Below are 19,741 nucleotides of genomic sequence, written 5' to 3'. Positions count from 1 at the left end.
GCAGTTTTCCAATGGAGGAAGTGCAGATCTTGATTCTTTTTTCTCAGGCGGGGCAAAAGGCATCACCTTGATGTAAAGGTTCCTGGCCCTGGTATATTTGAATACCCAAATCAAAGTGAAGGTTATTGGAGAGAGGGAAAAAAAGGCTGCCAACATTCGTTAACAAGGGCAAAGCAATGTCTTTTTCCCTACCCTCCTCATGGCAAAGGCATGATATGTGTTGGCTGAAACTGGGGGGAAAAAAAGATCCCTGCACGGAAAGCACCTGGAATCTAAGAATTCCCAGCGCATGATTAATGCCCGGTGAAGCTGCAGACATTGGAAACAGCGGCTTATAATGGGGAGCGCCACACGCAGCTACCAGCCGCTGCATCCAGGATGCCGGCAGTGACTCCGTGTGCTCCCCTAGGATGGGTGGTTTGGACGTTGCAAACCACCCGCCCGGGGCTCGCGCGGGAGCGCCCCGGTGAATACACGCATACAGAGACATATATATATATACGTATGTATAGATAGATATGTGTGTGTGTGTATGTATGTATACACACACCTGCGGCGCCGCGCGCTTCCTGCTTCCTCCTCTCCGCCGGCCCTTCCTCCCCATCCTCCTCCTCCTCCTCCTCCCCCCGGCCGAGCGCAGCGTAAGGGGCGGCGGGAGCGCGGGGGCGGTGCCGGGTGCGCGCGCTCTGTCGGGCGGGGGGCGCCGCGCGCCGGGACGCGGCGGCGCGCGCGGCGGTGACGGCGGCGGCGCGCGCGCGCTCGGGGGCGGCGGGGCGCGCGCGCGCCGGAGCCGCGGCGGCGGCGGCGGCCTGTGGGGTAGGTGGCGGCGCGCGGCGGCGCGCGGCGGCGCGGGGGGAGGCCGCCCCTCGGGGCCCGGGGGCTCCCGCTCGCGGCCCCCCGGCCGAGGGGGCTCGGGCCGCCCCCGAGCTGCTTCCGCCTCCGTGCAGCGGGGCGGCTGCGGCCTGGCCGGCGCGGCGGGACCGCGGGCCGGCGGCGCTGGGCGGCTCCGCTCCTCGGCGCGGGCGGCGTTTTCCGAGGCTCTGAATCCCGCTGGCTTTGGTTAATTTCCGGGGTGCTTCTGCAAAGTGTTCCTTGGGAGCAAGCAAGCCCTGGGATGAATTGTTGCAAAAGCTTTGAGAAACGTAGGAACCGAGGGGCAGAATCCCCATTTTCACGTGCCTGCCCTCTGGCTGGCGGACGCCCGAGCTTCCCCCAATTCAGCAGTGCTACCGGACGTTTGCCGGTGTGGAAGGGAGAGCCTGCGTGCCACGCTGCCGGTGCAGCAAGGCTGCAGGGTGTCAGCTCTGCAGGAAAGGTGACTTGCCCAGACTCAGGTGTCAGCTCTGCTGGTAAGGTGACTCTTGCCCAAACTCAGGTGATGGTGCTGCGGGGTTGGCGTCACGGAGAAGGGGTTTATGTTGCCTAAGGGGTTATGCAACTGTGTCCGGCTCTGGTCACTGGTGGTAGCAAGTGCTGTGTTGTCAATTTGCTTAATGAAAACAGCAGGTCTTTTGTATAGCGCTATAAGTCCATAGTTCCGTTATAAGTGGAGCCACGCATTGACTCGTGTGCGTGTTGAGAAGAGAGTCCCAGTGCGATTGAGATTCAGCCCCTCTGGTGGTGTGGCTGCGTCGGTGTAGCCCTTAGGGTTGCTCCAGTGAGATGGCACCGCTTGGCACAGCCGTGGGGTTGCCCCCGGTTGTAAGTTCTGCTTGCACTGAATATTCATTGAAACTTGGAAGATGTGACCCAAAAATGCTGTGTGGCTTTATAAAAGAACAAATGTAAGATCTGCCTAAAAGCTAACGTTATTTCTAGCAGCACTTAACATGTAACGGGTATTATTTATGTTTCTCTTTTGCGTTTTGAGTTTTCATTTTAAATGCTATAGTAATAGACAAGGTGTGATTGCTAATTTGAAGTCATTTGTTCGGTGGTAAGAGGCCCTTAAAATGACTTGTAATTTAACCCAAGCACCGGGTAGAAGTTGTAATCTTCATATAGAAGCAGCAGGATTGCTGTGCCCAAGTAGTTGTGGCTTTTTTTTCTGAGCTGTTCGCTCAGCGTTGGCAAAGGGGAGCAGCCGAGGACGGAGGCAGTGCGATGGTAGCCCGCTCTGGGTGAGCTCCTCGGGCTTCCCTTATCTCGTGGTAACCTGCTCAGGCAGCCGTGCCAGGATATGTCCGTGCCTGCTGCAGAGGGAACCGTGGTGAAGGTGAAGGGCATCCAAGTAGCTTAGGTCTGGAAGCGGCCCGGCAGTGGCTCGGCCAGTCTCCGCAGACGCTAGTTGACTGAGCTTAACTCTCCTGCCTGGGCTTCGTGCGGTGTAGGCCGACCTTAGGCTTAGGCTGAGATCCTGGAATTGCTGTTTTTCTGTCATTCTGGCTGAAGAGAGCGGGTAAAATGCAGCAACATAAAAACCTGTCATCAATTTTTGGTTTCCCTGTCCTGTGTTTAGCAAGCTAAAGCAACCCAGAGGGAGCGACAGGGTCCAGAGCATCCTGCTGGACATGTGCGTGCCACTAATCTGAACCTTCAGGTTGCTCGAGAGAAGAAGAGAAATCACAGCTTCCATAAGGAGAGCTCCATATATCCCAGGATGTGCAGGCGAGCAGAGTGGAGTTTCCTGTAGCTTCCTCGGAGCTGCAGTGCAGCAGGTCCACGGGTGACATGTGGACCTATTGACGGGCAGTGCGCGAGGAAGCGCTACTTGTGTATGCAGGTGTTGGACACTGCCTGGTGCATGCAGCCCATGCACAAGCCGTCACCCTAAGGGAGAAGGGCAGGAGGGGAATGAGTGAAAAGCAGCCAGGGGGTGGAGGAGTGAGGAGGAGAGAAAAAAGGCTGTAACAGCAGAATTTGACTGGAAAAAATACTGGGAATCACTGCTTGGGAACCTTAGCAGGCAAATAAAGACATGGGAGATCCAGCATTAATACTCTCTGGGCAGTGGAAGGCTGTAACAGGAGGAAAGGCAAGGCCCTTGGTGGTGGTGTTGCTGCTAGCCTGGTGAATGGTTTCTGTGTGAAGTTCAGCTGCAAGTTTTGCAGTAGGAGCTGAAAGGGACTGAAGCTAAAGGACTGCAGTGTTCAGATGTTACAGTGAATGGAAACAATGGGTGAATAAAGGGAAAATGAAGTACAGTGCAGTTTATATAAAACGGGAAAGAAAATAAGACAATGAAACATCCACATGACCTGATGGGAAGGCAGGAGTACCACTCCATAGGCTGTCGCTGGAGATGCAGGGAGGTAGCAGTGAGGCACGTCTGCATTTCCCGCAGCAGCTCCCTGAGTCGCTGGGGTCCGGTGTGACATGGGACACTTGATGCTGAAGTTACCCTGCGCCCTGAGGGTCAGTATTTGAAAGAGTAGCAGAAAGAACGCACACAGATGTGCACGGTGTATTTTTTATGGAGACAGGAGGACAGCTTGTCCTCACTACTGCAGCAGTGACCACAGCAAGGAACGCTATGTTTGCCAGATGGGAATTTTTTTACGTCATCTTTAAAAGCTGCATCATACAACAGCTTTGAATGTGCAGGTTTTTCTTGTTCTCTTCAGTATCAGTGTAGCTTTATCCCAGTCTAACCCCTAAAATCTCAAAATGGATGGTGATAATAATGACTTTTACTTCAGGCTTTTTCAGGATAGATAGATGTGGTATTTTTTTTCCCCACCGCTTCATCAACACCTTATTTTAATATATGTCAGGTATCCTGTATCGGGTAAAGTTCCCTGTCCAAGTGTCAGATTAAAAAATCTAAAATGCCTTATGGCATTTCATATGTCTGCAAAGCTCCCCCTAAATTATACAGAAGAAATATAGACTGCAAGTGGGGGAAGAAATACAGAGAAATGGAGTGACTTGTTCACACTTGTAGAGGGGGGTCTTTAGCGGGGAAGATCGAGCCGGATCCTGGGTTAGACTGTGTGAGTGCAAAGGTGTGTCTGGTAGGTAGGATACTTTTTCTCCTGTAAAAGGCAGTATTCAGAATATTCTTTAGACTGGGATGGTTCTGCCAGCATCTTAGTTAAAAAAAAAAAAAAAAAAAAAAAACCTTCTCTGCTTCTCTGGAAAATATATTCCTCATGCCATGAAGGCAATATAGTTTCTAAAGTAGATGCTAAAGGTAATACTAATTGTTTAGATAGACCTTCCTCCTCTATTTTTTTTCCTCTTTAAGGTTGATACACGTTGAGAATTTAAATTCCCTTAGCCCATGGATTTGCTATTTCGAGTCCCAAGTCAGCATCAGAATTGGAAAGAAGACCAGGAAGGCTCCTCCTGTCTCTTATCTCAGCAGGCCATGTGTCTGCCCAGAGGACCTGCTGCTCCTGGGGGAAAGCCTGACGTCCCCATTTGTTGCTTTCTGCAACCCAGTGTGATCCTTTCTGCAAGGTTGCTCCGTATTTCTGGTCCTTATTCCAAATAGCCAGCAATGCCACAAAAATAGTGTTTTTTCTTGACTTCAGGATTGATATTTCTTTTCTGAAATAGATTGAGTAGTTCCTGTTTATTCTGTCTATCAGAAAACTGGCAGAAGTAAGAGAATTCCTCCAAAGCTCTTGCTACTCTGACAGCAGTTAGGAGGTTACGGTGGTGGTTGTTTTCTGGTGGTTTATACCTAATGACAGTTTTCTAAACTAGTTTAGATCTTTGCAGATCTTTGGTGAAAAGCTTATCAAGATCACCAAGTTTGGGATTAGATTCTTAGTCGTTACTGCCCTTTTGATTTGTATCCTCTTCCTAGATGGCGAATGAATCCCTTATCTGTCCAGATTCTGTGTTGCTCTACGTTGGACAGTAACTGCATCGTCTCTGTCTTCCTTTGCTCAGGCTGGTAGGTGCAATCGTTTTGGTGGTAGGTGCAATCATAGTGGTGGTGCAATCGTTTATCAAATATCTCCATTCCTTTGCATTGCAATTTATTCCTTTCCATTGGTTAAACAGAGCTGATACAGACATTAGCCAAGAAAGCTGTCGCAAACACTCCTGAGAGCTTTTGTGCCACTAACAGTAGGGTAGGAAACAGTTCCAATGTATTCCTTGGAAAGGCACAACTACAGTTAAATCTTCACTGCTAACAACGTGCTTCCAATAAAAACCATGAAAATCTCTCGCCTCTTAAGTGTCTGTTTTCACTCAGCTCTTGGTCATGGCCCCATCAAAATAATGAAATAACCGTGTAAAATGTAAACAGTTTTTAAAACCATGGATGTAGTTCAGAGTTGTAATGAAGTCACTTGTTCCTCTTATATGCAGAAAACATTGTAACGGGGTTATTGCTGGGCTTTGTGTCCCCCACCCCTGCAACAGATTTCCAAACTTGTGCATTTAGCCTCAAAAAAAAAATTTAAACCTCATGATGTTTTAAAATGATGTGATCTCATTATGCCACTTTTCTTCAGTGTGGGAACTGCAAGTCTGATGTAATTGCAGAAGGCTTCTGGAGAAGCTGAGATTTTGTGAGTGTCAGCTGCAGCCCGAGGGAAGCTGCCCCTACTCATCCCCATGCACGGCGTAGTCCTGCTGCTTTCCTGGGACAGCGGGAACAGAGGTCGTGGTGCTTGCTTTGCCCTGTGACACTTTGCTGTGGGTCACCAGGCGGCTCCTCAGTGCAGTCAGAAGATCCCTGTGCCTGATCCTTCCCTATCGCTTTTGCCGTTTTAGCCAGAGAGAGGTAGTTTTCAACTCAATCCTGAAAATATTCTAGTGGAAATAAAGCTTGCTAATAATGGGCTTCTCCTTTTTTTTTTTTTTTTTTTTTTTTTTTTTCCCTCTAGCTGCCTTTCATAGTCCAGCTAGTTGTGTCCCGTTGACGTTCCATGGACGCCCATGTAAATTGGGTTGAAAACTGCCATGCTGATTGGTATCTGGTCAGTCTGCAGGAGGCTGCCAGAAATTCTCAGCATAGCTGGGTTATTTCATTCCCTTCCTGTTGATCAGATAAAGCTTTCTAGGACTTACATTAGGAGATGTATACTGAATATTGATATTTCCATGTTTTTCCTGCTAGCACTTGCTTTGGCAAGTTTTGACAGGCTTGTTTTAGATTTGAGCTGTATGACAGTGTGGCAGGAGCAGCACTGGTTCATAGCCTGTTAATCAGAAAACAGCACATATTCTCCCATCTCTGTTGCAAAGGGAGATTGAATATGTGATGTTATAATCAGTTATGCTTTACACATACAGAAATGGAATTCAAAATGGTCTCTCTTAAAGTTTCAATCTATATCCCCTATTTTGTTTTTTTAAGACATATCTATCTGCCTTACCTAGTTTAGCGGCTCCTAGTATAACCAGACTGGTAATGTATGTTTGTTTCCTCTTGATAAGCAATATTAAAGTTAACTTTTTACTCTTATCAGCTATTAGCATAGTGTCAATGAACTGTAGTCCAGAGAAGTTGTTTTCCAAAGTATCTCTGCGAAGGATGTAAGAAGTAAACTGAAACCCCTGAAAAGTTGCAGTACTTGTTTGTGGTCTCATTCTTCTATTCAAATTGTTTTAATATAACTGCCAAAATGTGAGGTTTGTTGAGCTTATATGCCAAAATGTAAGCTCTTCCTGAAGTTGAATGCTAATAGACCTCTAAGAGAGGAAACGGTTGCAAAGGCTAAATACTAACACAGTTGCTTTGCAAGTCATACCCATGTACTTGACAATAGTGTGAGTAATTACATGGAAGTAAGTAGGATGGGCTTAAGCTTGGTCTAAGTTTTATAACATCCAAACCACAGATACCCTGCAGCTACCAGGAGAATGAAGGTCTAACTCATTTAGTAGCTGATTCTTAATATTTTCTTCGGGAGTTGCTAGGGCAGGTGGTTTAAAAAAGAATCCTTGATATGGCTCATGTCAGAAACAGTTACTCCATTTATATAGGGTATAAAAGCATGTTTTAAGTGTTCATTACATTCATTACAGTGGCAACTGTGTTATAATTTATTTACATCCCAAATGTGTATGTTATATATTTTTTGGCTGTACGTGCAATGCCAAATGCCCTTCAGGTACAAAAGAAAAGGGCTTTACTCTGAGACGTCCTTAAGACTGATGCACTCATGATTGCTATATCTCATACTTGTGTGGTAGCCTCTCCTTTGGCCCTACACTGTGTGTAAGCCCTTTGCCCTCAGTGTTTACATATGCAGAGCAGGAGGGGCTGACGTATTCCAGCTGTTATAAATGATCTGTTATAAATTAAATCACATGCACTGTGATTTAAAGGCAGATCAGCTAGGTGAAGATATTCCTGGCCCTCCTACCCCCTGGCTCCTGTTTGTGTGTGTGGAGATATTTGCTTATATGAGAACAGCAGGTCGGGCACTGTAAACAAACAGATGTTTTTATATATAACAAGGAATTTAAAAAGTTACCAAGCCACAGAGATGTATTTCCAAATTAAAGAATGGTGAATGAATGTTGTTTATGTACTGATTCCTGACTCCTCCTTCTGTCTCCTATAGATGACTCTTAAGTGGGTATTGAGTAACAAAAGCTCTTCAGTAACAAATCTGTCCTGCAGCCAGAAGCCTGAGCAGGAAGCCTTTGCTGGATCCACATACCCGCTTCACGTGCTCCTTGCACATGGAAATTTGCCCCAAACTTGGAGAGGTGTGTGTGCAGGGCCTCTTGAGGCTCTCGCTCCCATCTGCGCCGGTCACACCTGCCAGAGAGCTCCGGATGTGTCACGGGGGAAACCACTTCCCGCCTCTGCAGGAGATGGGGTTTTCACTCGCCTGTTGGTAGGCAGTGTGCTAGTCAGGACTAAAACCACAGCTTTAATCACTAGGTTTTTGCCTAGGTATCAGTCTCTGCTAATACTTAGTGCAATGCCATTTGTCCATCTAATGCCTCTGTTAGGTAGGAAGTGTTTTTTCATGTGAGCTTTTCCATGCTTTGCTTTGGAAAACAAAACCAAGCCTTTTAATGTAAGTAAAGCTTACAGAGTCCAGGTAAAAATATCCTGTCTATATTCAGGACTATTCCAACTTGTTACTGCACCTGATGCCAAACCTAAAACTTTAGTTTTAAAATATAAACACCTAATGTACTCTTTTTCTTATATTTTAGTTTACTATGTTCTTATTGCCAACTAAAACATCCTTGTCAGGCATGATTCTTTAATCTCATTTATTTTATGCTGGCAAATCAGCATAATTTCTAATAAGATTATGAAGTAATTTAATGAAGTTTAATTTGTTAACTTGTGTGTGTTGGGGAGATGGGGGCAGAATTGAGTCTCTAAAACGTTGTTAAGCTGAATAAATCTGTGAATAACTAAGTGTCCTCACAGAAATAATGAAAAACTAGGGAAATTATATGGACTTATGCTAGCAGACTGTACAGGTAATAGCTGTTTCTGAAAATGATAGAGCACCTTTCTCTAAATATCAGGAGACATGAAGTGAAATAATAGCTATGGCTAAAGCAGAAAATAAATTACAATGTAGTGTGCGAATTTCATGAATGAGGAGAGGAGGTGCCACCCCGACCTCCCTTAAGCAGATGAGATGCATGTGCGCACATTTTTAGTCTCGATTTTCTGTTTTCTATGTTACCTGTGTCAATGCAGACACTGGTGTGCTTTAGCAGGAATTTGGGCAACTTTTCCAGTTGCAGAAAACATCTTGAACTGTCTTGTTGGACAGCCTACTAAATGCTAAAAGCAGACATGTAGGAAAGTGCCTTAATTCTCTTAATTTATTATTCACTGTTATTCTGAAAAAAAAAATCTGTGATGAGCAGGTGGCACCCAGGTGCTTGGTTTCCTGGCTTGCCCGGTTCCCCCATGCTGTGCAGCAGCAGCTCTGCTCTCCGGGGTGTTGCCTCTCCGTGGGCAGTACCAGCTCCCTTTACGGGTGCAGGGACCTGTCTCACGTATCGCTTACACTAACATCCACAGGGCGATCCCTTTGGTGTCTGGAGTTCATTATCCTGCTCAATAATGACCTTAACCTTTGGCTGCAAGGGACTAATTGTCCTCTTATGAGTTTGATCCTCTCGAAATAACCAGAAATCAGGCTACCAAATCCTTGGCTGCCTAGACAGGGGAAGCAGTATCTCCACTTAGGTCAGCGTAACTCATTGCAGGAAAGTAGAGCTCTTGCCTTGCTCTTTGCCATGAATATTTTGAGAAACTGCAATATCGATTAAAGGTCTTAGGTATTTTTGTGATCTTCTCAGCATGCTTCCTGTAGACTTTATCCGCTTTGTCTGGGCAAAGGTGCCAGTTTTGAACAGGTAAGCGCAAAGATAACTACAGCATGAACTGCTTTGGCAGAAGATCTAGAAGATCTCTGTCTCTGATTTAGAGAAATGCATTGTATTTTTTCACAATGTCTCCCAGAAATATGAACTGTTCTTGCATGTTGGAATAGGAGGAGGCCAGACCATTCTGTTTAGGCATATGGAGGACAGCGTGTCTGATAGCAGAACTGCTGCATCCAGTTTTTGAGAAGGTGAATAAGTAATCCTCCTTTAAGTAGGAAGATTGTCTTGAACATTTAGAGCACTGTGTAAATAGGCATTTTGGCTGCCTTTTTTTTTTTCTGCTAAGAAGTGTCCTTGGAAGAAGTTGGTAAGTGTGTGAAGAGCTGCTTTCCAAGTGTTACATTCCAGGTGTGTTGTAACATCCAGAGTGGGGCAAGTTTGCAGCACAGGCTTGTTGATCTCTTGCCAGAGTTTTATGGACACTGTTCTTATTCCTCCCTATCCCCAGTTGCACAAAGCTTGGTGGAAAACTGGAAGTACAGTGAGCTTTGTGCATACCTGGAGCACTGTGGCGTTAGAGATGGGCCTTACCCTCTGGGTAGACAAGGTGCCTGAAGAGGTAGCAGAGGGAGCAGGAGAAGGAAGGCAGAGTAAAAGACTTAAGAGGGATAAAAAGCCAGAGGAAGAGGTGAGAGTGGGTACAGCTGTCACTTAGTCATGTTCCAGACAGGACTAGGAATTCCTGAGACAATCTCTGTGCTGGTGGTTTCCTCAGCAGTTCCTGCCTCTGCACCTCCTCAGTGGGTTGGTTTTGCAGTTCTGCTCCGAAGCTGTGAGTCCACGGCTAAAAGCAGAGGGAAATGTTTCCCGCTTGTTAAACTTCCAGTGTCTATAGGAAAGACCCTTCCCTTGCTGAGGCCTGATCCCGAGAACAGGGACCTTCACAGCTCTATCGGGTCTCTAGCTCTCTGCCATATGCCAGTGTCCAGTTCTTGCCTCAGTCCTTGCTGTGGCTGTTCCTCTCAGTACCTACCTAATCTCCATGTTCTTCCTGAAACACTTGTTGCCTTTCTTGCCCAGGGGTGGAGGTGGCCAGCTCATGGATTTAATGTGTAATTAAGCACGTCTTAAAAGCGCTTGGAGATTCTTGTGAGTAAGAAGTGTTCTGATAAGCATGAGAGTCTGCTTTCCAAATCCATTATTTCTTGATTATTTATCTTTGTTTTTTTCTTTGACTTTTTCCTGCAGTTTAGAATTTTCCACATGATTTTGTGAAAGGAGCTCAGCTTTTCTTACAAAGCAGTGAAATGCTTTTTTCTGATCCTTTCTCAGATGCAAGTATGGACATTATAGCCTATGATGATTTCTCCAGTCCACCGCTCCAGAGACATTGAAAGGAAGCCCGAGTACCTCCAGCCCGACAAGTGTGTCCCGCCTCCGAGCCGCGCTTCCCTGGGAACGATGTGGTTTATCCGAGATGGCTGTGGCATTGCGTGTGCTGTCGTGACCTGGATGCTCGTGTTTTATGCCGACTTTGTAGTCCTCCTTGTCATGTTGGTTCCGTCACGGGATTACGTTTATAGTGTGATCAATGGCACCCTGTTCAACACCTTGGCTTTCCTCGCTTTGGCTTCGCATTTCCGTGCTATGCTGACGGATCCAGTAAGTATATCCCTCTTTGTATGTCTTGGCAGGAACTGAGTGGTGGGGTTTTTTTGTCTGCTACAGGTTGGGTAACTTGTTGGTTGAGTGAGTGGCAGATTTAAATAATACTTGTGTGTCAGTCTTCTGAGTGAGGCCACTGGTGGGCTGTGCTAATTTGTCATCCCACTCAAGGCAGGTGTGAAGTTGGGGACCAAGCTTTGGATCCCATTGTGTGAACAGCTCTTCATGCTGAAAAGGAGCATGTTTCTCTCTGACACTGTTTTATCACCACTGGCAGATCTGTTTGGGGCTTGTCATGTCTTGACGAACAGGAAAGCTAGAAAAACTGGTTTCGATTGTCAGTCTTGGTAAATGTTGCTTCAGCAGGACAGGATGGAGCATTTGTTGGTTTGAAAAGCCTTGTCGCATCTCTCAAACCGGTGACATCACCGAGTTTATTGGGCCGTGTTAAAACAGATATTACGTGGGCCTGATTCTTCACTAAATTCCTTTACCAAAGGGAGGTTGTGTTTCTAGGTCTGCAGTGAGTGCCAGGCTCCTGACTGGGTGAGCCAAAAGTTCCTAGGCAGGCAGAAAGCTCAAGGGTTGTGAGACACCCCCCACCCTCAGTTTTGGGTCTCCATAGGATGTTTTCATGAGAGATCAGGCCTGTTTCTTCCTCATCTTTTGGCTAGTGAGGATTCATGCTTTCCTATTCCTTCTGAATGTCCTGGGGTGATTTCTTTTGCTACTCCACCTCTGCAAGGGGGATTCATCGCCCCTAGTGAGTGGGAGAAAGAAACAAGCTCAGTCTCCCCTTCTCCTTTCCCCCAAGTCTACTTCTTGCTGTTGGGAGTGGCAATGAGTCTCTACTACTCAAAATATGCCTTCCAAATAACGTTTTCTACTTGGAACATCCTTACAGGCTATCAAATCTTCAGTGCAGCCTTTATTGCTTAGCTTCCAGCTCTCCCGGAAGCCACAGTGCTGCAGAGGTGTCTTGATTTGGGGTAGTTTCCCTCTATATCCTAAAGCAGAGACTTTTTCCTTGCATGCTCCTGCTGCTCAGCACAACTGTGAGCCGCAGTTGAGGCACTGAAGCTCCTGTCAGTGGACCCAGGAACATGGACTTGCAGCCCTTTGCTACAGACCTTATATCCTAAGAGATAGAAGTATTGTTAATGTTAATTATTATATGTTTTGTGGCTTCAAGACCTTTGGGTCTCCAGAATTATTTTGCAGATTTAGCTATAACTCATGGAACAGAAGCTATATTCAAGAGCTGCCTGGGCAAGCATGGTGTAGGAGAAACAGATATAATGACAAATCAGAGTAAAAGGGGGGAAAAAGATACTTTAGTTACAAGTTGTGTAGTGGTTTTTATGTGTGTGGATGGAGACGGCCAGTAGGATTTTGTTCTATTCTTTGTGGGTATATATGTATTTTTTTTAATAAAGAAATCAGCTGACAAAATGGAGGAGGGAAAGACAAGCAGCAGGATGGGATGCAGCAATGTAGGCACCGTGAGCCTGTGATGAAAAGGATGCTGGTACGTGGAGAGCCAGGGCTGCATCTAGGATCAGAATGTCAAAGAAAGCACTGCTGATGCCAACAGAAGCAGGGTTCTTATTACAGATAAATGAAAACCTGAGTCCTTCAGAAGCTGATAGCCTATGCCAGGCTGTGCAGAATTAGCTTCCTGTGTGTCCTTGCTAAATGAGTCCCTAAGGTCTCGAGCATCCCAGTGTGCTGAAGGGAGAGAGCAACAATTGGAGAGGAGTTGTAGCATTTCTGGAAATCGGGTTTGGGTTTTTCAGGCCTATTGGTAAGTTCTTACGGGGGGAAAAAAAAACAAAAACAAAAAACAAAGACCGCTCAGGAGATTTCTGAAATGTTAGTTTAACGTTCAGTTCTTTTGTTGCTCTTGGGATTGTATAGGTTTGTCAAGAGGAGAAGGTTCCTTCAGAAATATGGCTGTAATGCTACATCTCTGTTTATTTTGGTGCTAAGGCCTGCCTCTGTGTAGATGCATTTGTGCCTGTATAGCAGCAGTGACTTCATAGAGTGTGTTTCATGACTGCATTTTAAAATTTATTTATTTATTTATTGTGAGTTAATTGTGGCTCTAGAAAGGCTGGAAACTGTAGATTAGGTACCATTTGAAAGCTCATGGTCCTGTAGCAAAAGTATATTGCACACTTAAAGATGCATATTTTAAACTGTACATTACATAGTTAAGAGTATTTTTCGAGTCTTATTTTGGTTAAGAATATTTTCCTAGTCTTTCTTTGGGAGAGGGGAAATCCTTGGAAAGTATGTGCTGTTTGAACATTAAACCTTCATTTAAATAACAAATACACAGATGGAAGCATGGCTATAAATACATGAGATGTTTATCAGCTACTCTTAATGCACGCAGTGGTGCTTCAAAAGTTGCTACTTCTCCTGGAATTAAACATTTGTGGTCTCCAGTTTGTGATAAGAAGCACTGAGATGATAAACTTGTTGATAGATGTCAAGAAAGGGATAAGGTTTCTTAAGGTAATTTTACCATAGGATTACAATAGACTGATTCCTTAAGTGAGAATTAATTACTGCTTTTGATTAAAGGAGTGGAAAATTAGGTTTTTATTGCCTGATTCCATATATTAACACCTCATTTTAATTTATTTGCTGGATCTTCCCGCCCTAATGTCAACAGAGCTCCAGGAAGTTTTTGTCTCTGTCTTCCCCCTCCCCTCTCCTAGTTTTGAGTTAGCTCTTTAGTTCTTGGCACTGCTTGTGTCCCCAGATTCACCTCCTGGTTTGTTTTTCTCTGCAGGGTGCTGTGCCCAAAGGTAACGCCACGAAGGAGTTCATTGAGAGCTTGCAGCTAAAGCCAGGACAGGTGGTTTACAAGTGCCCCAAATGCTGTAGCATTAAACCAGACAGAGCACATCACTGCAGGTAAAGTGTTTTCCCATCCCACTCGAGCTCAGGGATTAGTCAGTGGGCCTTGATTTAGTGTGTTATTGGGGTCTGAGACTACAGTGGTTAAATTTAGAGTTCAGCATGCAAATTCTGTTAATGATAGTGCCAAATGCATTTGAGGTGACCGGAACAATACTTTTGTGACTTTGTTTTGTGTTTTTTTTTTCTTTTTTTCAAAGTAAAAGATACTTTGATTGGCATTCCGTAATTTGTCTTAGCAGGTTTCATCATGCAGCCACAACTTGAAAAGGAGACATTAGATATCAGAATGCACAGAAATCCATAAAATGGGATCTCTCTCAAAGGGCAAGAGTCCTTTCTAATTTTGTTTTTACTCCTTACTCAAGGACCCATTTGTGTAATCGCAGATGCTATTTAGAGTAATGCTATTTAGAAGTGATATTTAAATTCTAAACTGAAGTTCCAGTAATAGGTGCACTTTTTTAAAAAAAAGTTCTCATTTCATGTTCTCATTAAGTAACGTAACCATGTGCCTTGTGGCAGATCAGAATGTCCTTTCCTTTCCTGGTAGGATCAACCTTAGTGGCGAGTTACTGAGCTTTTTAGCCCTAAAGGCAGTGTGCATAAAACACACACACACACGCACACACACTAAAACAAAAAACTCTGCTTTCTAAAATTCTTTTATGCCTTTAAAGTAAGAGAACCTTCTTCCTAGTAAGTAGCTAAAGAGTTTGCAGTGGCATCTCTTTTTTATCTACTCAAAACCCAATGCACACCGAGAGAGCTTGTATCATTGCTGCTGGTTCACTCAGGGATCTTGTGGGAAGGGGAGTACATGGGACTGAGCTGAACAAACTTCTGCTGTCTGCATTTTTCAAATGTCTCTCTGGAGCTTCAGTTTGCCAATGGTGGTTTTTTGTTTGTTTCTTTTACTCAAAAGCAGGACTTGGTTAGTCAGCAGGAGCAATGCGATCGTGCCCATCACTTATTAATGCTACTGTAAAACCCCCTCCGACACTTCTTCAATTATGAATGAAACTTTGCAGCTAAAATGCTGCCTTGCCGATTACTCGCGGTATAGGTAAATGAAAAGGACTCCTTGGCTAAACACAAACCTTCCTCTCCCTGAACCTCTCTATTTGCTTCAAGATAGTTTTATAGACATTAAGATTTGGAAAACTGAGCACTGATGCTGCTGAGAATCTTCTATTGTTTTTTCTGTGTGGGTCTTTTTTTTCGGTGCTGGTCTTTGGTGATACAAGCTGTGCCCATGGAGCCTTTCCATACAGGTCTTGCTAACTGTGCACCTCAGGGAGGCTTTTTCATTCATATGTTACTAAGCAAGTCCCCTGTGCCCAGCAAATCACTCCTTCCAGGTTTGGGAAAGAACAGGGGGTGTTACATGGGCAATCCCTACTGCCTCCCACTCTCAGTTTCCTTTCCTCTCCAGCAGCTAGTTTTACTGTCTGCCTCGAACCACTTCTGGCAAAAGTACACAGAATGAAAAATCTCCACTCTGCCTTAGCTGCCTTCACAGAGGTGGCCTTGGCTTGGCTGCTTTACGTTGCCTCTCAGGGGGATAGGAGCAGTTAGATGGTCACTTGAGTACTTGCTCTTCCTCTAGCTTTTAGCTTTTTTTAGCAATAGTTGCTGTTTGTCCAATGGCATTATCAGGCAGATAATTTTTGCTATGCCAGCTAATGCCTGTGCCCCCCTCAAGAGAAGTGGCTCTGGATCCAGCCATGTGCCCAGGAGCTGGGCCTGTCTGGGCAGCCTTTCCTTCAGGTCCGGGGCTATCCCAGCTCGTGTTGTTTTTCAGGCATGGCATATATCCCTGGGGAGCCTCCCCTCGCACAATGTGCATTGAATGCAAGGCAGTTCTGAGAAAGGTTTTCTATTATTTATTCATACGTACTCGCAGGACCACGCTTAGATTTTTGTTTGAGAGTATTCCTGGTCTGTCTTTAGTGTTTGGGTGTTGCTATTTATTTCCCTTAAGGTCAAAAATGCCCCCACAAAATTAGAGCCCTCAGTGCTTTCTGTTTCCATATAGCCAATATTGTTCTGCAACGACTGCTTCTTTTTGGTCTTTTTTGGGGGGTTTGTGGTTTTTTGGTTTCATATTTGATTTCTGTACTTGTTTGTGCAATGCGGTATCAGGAGACTGCCTTTCCTCCCCCATCAAATGAGAATGCAACAGAGAAAAAGGCTTCTTTTATGATGTGAGTTGAAGCAGAACAACCGAGAGTGTGGTGTTTAGACAAAGTAGTAATCTCTTAATTGCTTGACTCCTGCAAAGTCTGCACGCTGGCAGGGATTTGCATTTTTATTTTGTTAGTCGGGTTTTGTGAAGTGCTTTAACATCTAATTTTACCTTGACTGTATCTTGTGGAACTGTCTTCCTGACTGACTCCCACTGCTGGCTTATGCTAGTAAGTGCCTCACCTTTATGTCAAGAACCTTTTCTAATGCTTTATATTTCTTTTTGGAGAGCACCTGCTACCAGTTAGCATTAGCAGCAAGTTAAGATTTATTTATTAGCAACTGTAAAATTTATCCATTACCATTTTTAAATTTTTGACTTGTTAATTTTTTTAATGTGTGGACATTCTCACAGAGTGAGTAGGTTAAACCTGGGCTAAAACATACATATTACATCTGCTTGAATGTATTCTTCAAATTACACTTTGGCATAACCACTGATGAAAATATTGTGCTAATGTGTTTTGCTTGGCATTTATTTATTTATTTATTTACAACAGTGATTTGCTGTAATGTGGTTCATTGTGAACAGAAGCAGTCAAGTGAGCAAACCAGAAATATTCATGTAGTGACCAGCGGATTTATCTAGGTTCAAATTGCATCCCTGATTCTTTCCTTTCATTTCACTGTGTTCCCAAAACACATGTGAACTCCTGCTGTATTCTGGAATGAAATGTGCTATAAAGATGTGTGTTCTTTCAGTGTTTGCAAGAGATGTATTCGGAAAATGGACCATCACTGCCCGTGGGTCAATAACTGTGTAGGAGAGAATAACCAGAAGTACTTTGTACTGTTTACAGTAAGTATTTTGCAAGTGGCGGTTGCAGTTGTCCCGTGGGCAGCAAGGCAATGCTGGACACGGCTTGCAAAGGGGCCCTCCAGGCTGCCTCTTCTTTCCTGTTACATCAAACTTCATAGGGAATTGCTGGACGCTTCTGTGTCCCTCGCTAGGGAACGCAGCACACAGAAAAGGAAAAAGGTCTCACAAAAAGTATTTGCCTGGGTTTTGTGAGGTTTGTGCTACCAGTTGATTTACCATGTTCTTTCATAATGCAATAAGGTTTTTATTGCATTGGGCTCTTGGAGGCATGGGCGATGCTTTTGTTCTGTTTTGTGATGTGTCACGTCCAGCAGGGCCCTGGCCCATATCCAGGGTTCTTAAATGCTATAGTTGCATGAATGCATATGACAGGGGCTTTAAAATAAGAGCTGTAGCTGCTGCTTTGGTGAGCAGGAGTAGGAAGGAAGTCTCCATCCTTTCTTTTGGCAAGGATTATCCACCTCCTACTTGCCAATAGTTTATTTACATACTGAAATATCGGGGAGGTGTTTGACTTTTTATACCTTATCTGTGGCAGAGTGAGTAAGAAAATGGCAGCACAAATTCCAATACTGCATATTTATGGAATGGCTGAAATGTGTATCATCAAAGCCAAGTGCAGATATCCAGCAGGAGTAGAATGAACTCTGCAAGGCTGAGATTCAGTGATGTGCTGTTTTATTAATAAATCTTTGGGGAAATTTGTAGGTTCAGAGAAGAATGTTTCCATTACCAAGTTAAAAACAAGGGGGAAAACTTTGGGTAGGTGGAAAGTCTTACTCCTAATGCGTTTGTTCTGGGTTTCAGAACAAAATGAATGTCATTGCTTATCCTCTGAGCAGGGGTCCTTTCAGTCTTCACAGAGTGACATGGGTGCTTCAATCCTATCAGAAGGGTTTTTTTTTTTTTTTTTTTTTCTGTTAAAGCTAATACCTGTTTAGAGAGAAACAAAGTTAAGATTTCTAGTTCTGGTTTTGCTTACTCTTCCTAAGACCTGGAGAGGTGCACATATAGCTGCAGGCTGAGCTCTCAAGGAGGAACAAAATAGTTTCCTGCCTTCTTGCTTTTCCTGCTTTCCCAGGGATCTCTCTGCTAACACAATCTCTGCTGTTTCCAGCATCTACTGGCTCTTTCGTTGCAATCTGTAGGTTCAGGGGGTGCTTCCTGTTAGTTTGGGGTAAATTGTAGACAGTACATGTAGCACTATACATAATGTAAAGCTTTACAAAGCTAAGGCATAATTTAAAAAAATAAGTACAGACTGTTGAATTTTGACAGGAATTTTCCATGTCAGTGCCTGCCTCAGAAGAAAGATTTATTTAAAAATAAAATCATATTTTTCACTTGCTCTGGAAATCAAATGAAGTGCTCGTTGTGATTAGAACTGGTGAGCTGTTGTTTCACTGGGCACAGGCAGTGGGGCCGGGAGTGGAGCTCCAACACAGTATCTGGGCTGCGTGTTGCTGTTCCCTGGCTGGGAACAGTTGTGCTGTGCCCGGCAGGAATGCCACAGAGCTGCAGGACACCAGGAAGGCGCTGCTGGAAGGGGTGCAGGAGGCTGCGCTCTGGGTCCCACTGCCTTGGGATAAAGCAGTCTCTCTCCTCTGCCCTTGTAAAATGGCACTGAAGGTGCTAGGAATGCCAGAGTGTGATGTGTGTGTGGGGGTAGTTTGGGCATTTTCCAGCTCCAGGGTGCTTTATTTTCTGGGGGTGTAAGTATATATGTGTGTGTGTATGTGCATGTATGCATATATATGCAATAAAATAATAAATATTTTTTAATAAGAGTAAAAAAATAAATACAATCTTAAGACTTTATGACTGCTTTATTTTAAAATGCTTTAAGATTTAGCATTTCGATTTTAAGCTTTGCCTGCTAGCCATTCTTTGCATCCTTTGTTTTTCAGATGTATATAGCACTGATTTCCCTGCATGCTCTAATCATGGTGGGATTTCACTTCTTGTATTGCTTTGAAGAAGACTGGACAAGTGAGTACGAACAAGGGATCTCTTCCAAATATCAGATTAGCTTATGAAGCAGATCTTAGAATGAACTTTGCTTCTAAGGCAACCCCTTTTAATGCTGGTTTCAGAGGGATGTTCTCAGGGCTCTGTCGTGCTAGCTCTACTTTAAAAATCAGTCCTGGAATTTAATAATTCTGTCTGACCTGCTAGTGTCTCTGTCCTGAAGAGAGAAGTCTTGTTTAAACTGAAGCGTGAGGCTGCCAAGGTAGAATCTGGGACGTAAAGACTCCTAGAGAGTATTTGTGCAGTAATCTACTGTTTATACAAATACTGCACTGATTTCCTGAATGTCAAAGCAAGATAAGAAGAACCTGTATGCCCTTATTAAAAGGGTAACGTGAATCATTCTTGCAAGACTGCCAGGAAAGCACGTTAGCTTAGATCCAAAAATCCACCCTCACAAGAACAAACAATTCCTCTCCATTTATAAAAAAACAAAAACCAAACCAAACAAAAAAACCCTACCGGACGGTGCTCTGCAGTGTCCACCAAGTACATTCTCACAAAGTTGTTCTCTCTTTGTTTGTTTGTTTTTGAAGGACATACGACACAGGAAACCATCTAGGTAATGTTGAGTCAGACAGCTAGCTGTTGAAGGACGTGCGTGCAGGGCTCTGTGTGCCACTTGCAGATTTTTTTGGAAGAGCTTAATTTTTATTGGAATTTAATTCTGTCATTCAGCTTGCCATAATGACAAGTTTGGGTAAATAATGCCACAGAAGATGCATGCATATACCCATTTGCACTGGACTTTTGGCAAGGTTGTTCTGCAGAAATTTGTCAGGTGCCAAATGACACTGATTAGACTGTAATGGCCAAGGCCTTGTGGAAGGGATA

General features: G+C 44.3%; 1 protein-coding gene across 3 annotated transcripts in view; it reads left to right on the top strand.

The window, feature by feature from the left end:
* Window positions 1-754: 754 nt before the first annotated feature.
* ZDHHC3 (zDHHC palmitoyltransferase 3) overlaps window positions 755-19,741 on the top strand; it is a 35,922-nt gene continuing 16,935 nt past the window's right edge. For 2 of the 3 annotated variants that reach the window (XM_088521073.1, XM_088521076.1), the window contains exons 1-5: window positions 793-816; window positions 10,552-10,881; window positions 13,685-13,809; window positions 16,762-16,858; window positions 18,787-18,868. In XM_088521073.1, coding sequence (XP_088377199.1) covers window positions 10,576-10,881; window positions 13,685-13,809; window positions 16,762-16,858; window positions 18,787-18,868 — 610 coding nt within the window. In that variant the 5' untranslated portion in view covers window positions 793-816; window positions 10,552-10,575. Of the gene's footprint in view, window positions 821-10,551; window positions 10,882-13,684; window positions 13,810-16,761; window positions 16,859-18,786; window positions 18,869-19,741 lie in introns of all 3 variants that reach the window. The other variant, XM_088521074.1, reaches the window with a different exon arrangement.

The sequence above is a fragment of the Tinamus guttatus genome, unplaced genomic scaffold (genome assembly GCF_059628265.1).
Source record: "Tinamus guttatus ecotype Peru unplaced genomic scaffold, ASM5962826v1 Tinamus_guttatus_pri_ptg000115l, whole genome shotgun sequence".
Lineage (NCBI taxonomy): Eukaryota > Metazoa > Chordata > Aves > Tinamiformes > Tinamidae > Tinamus > Tinamus guttatus.
Note: the sequence above shows the minus strand (reverse complement) of the source record. Positions and strands in the feature narration are given on the sequence as shown.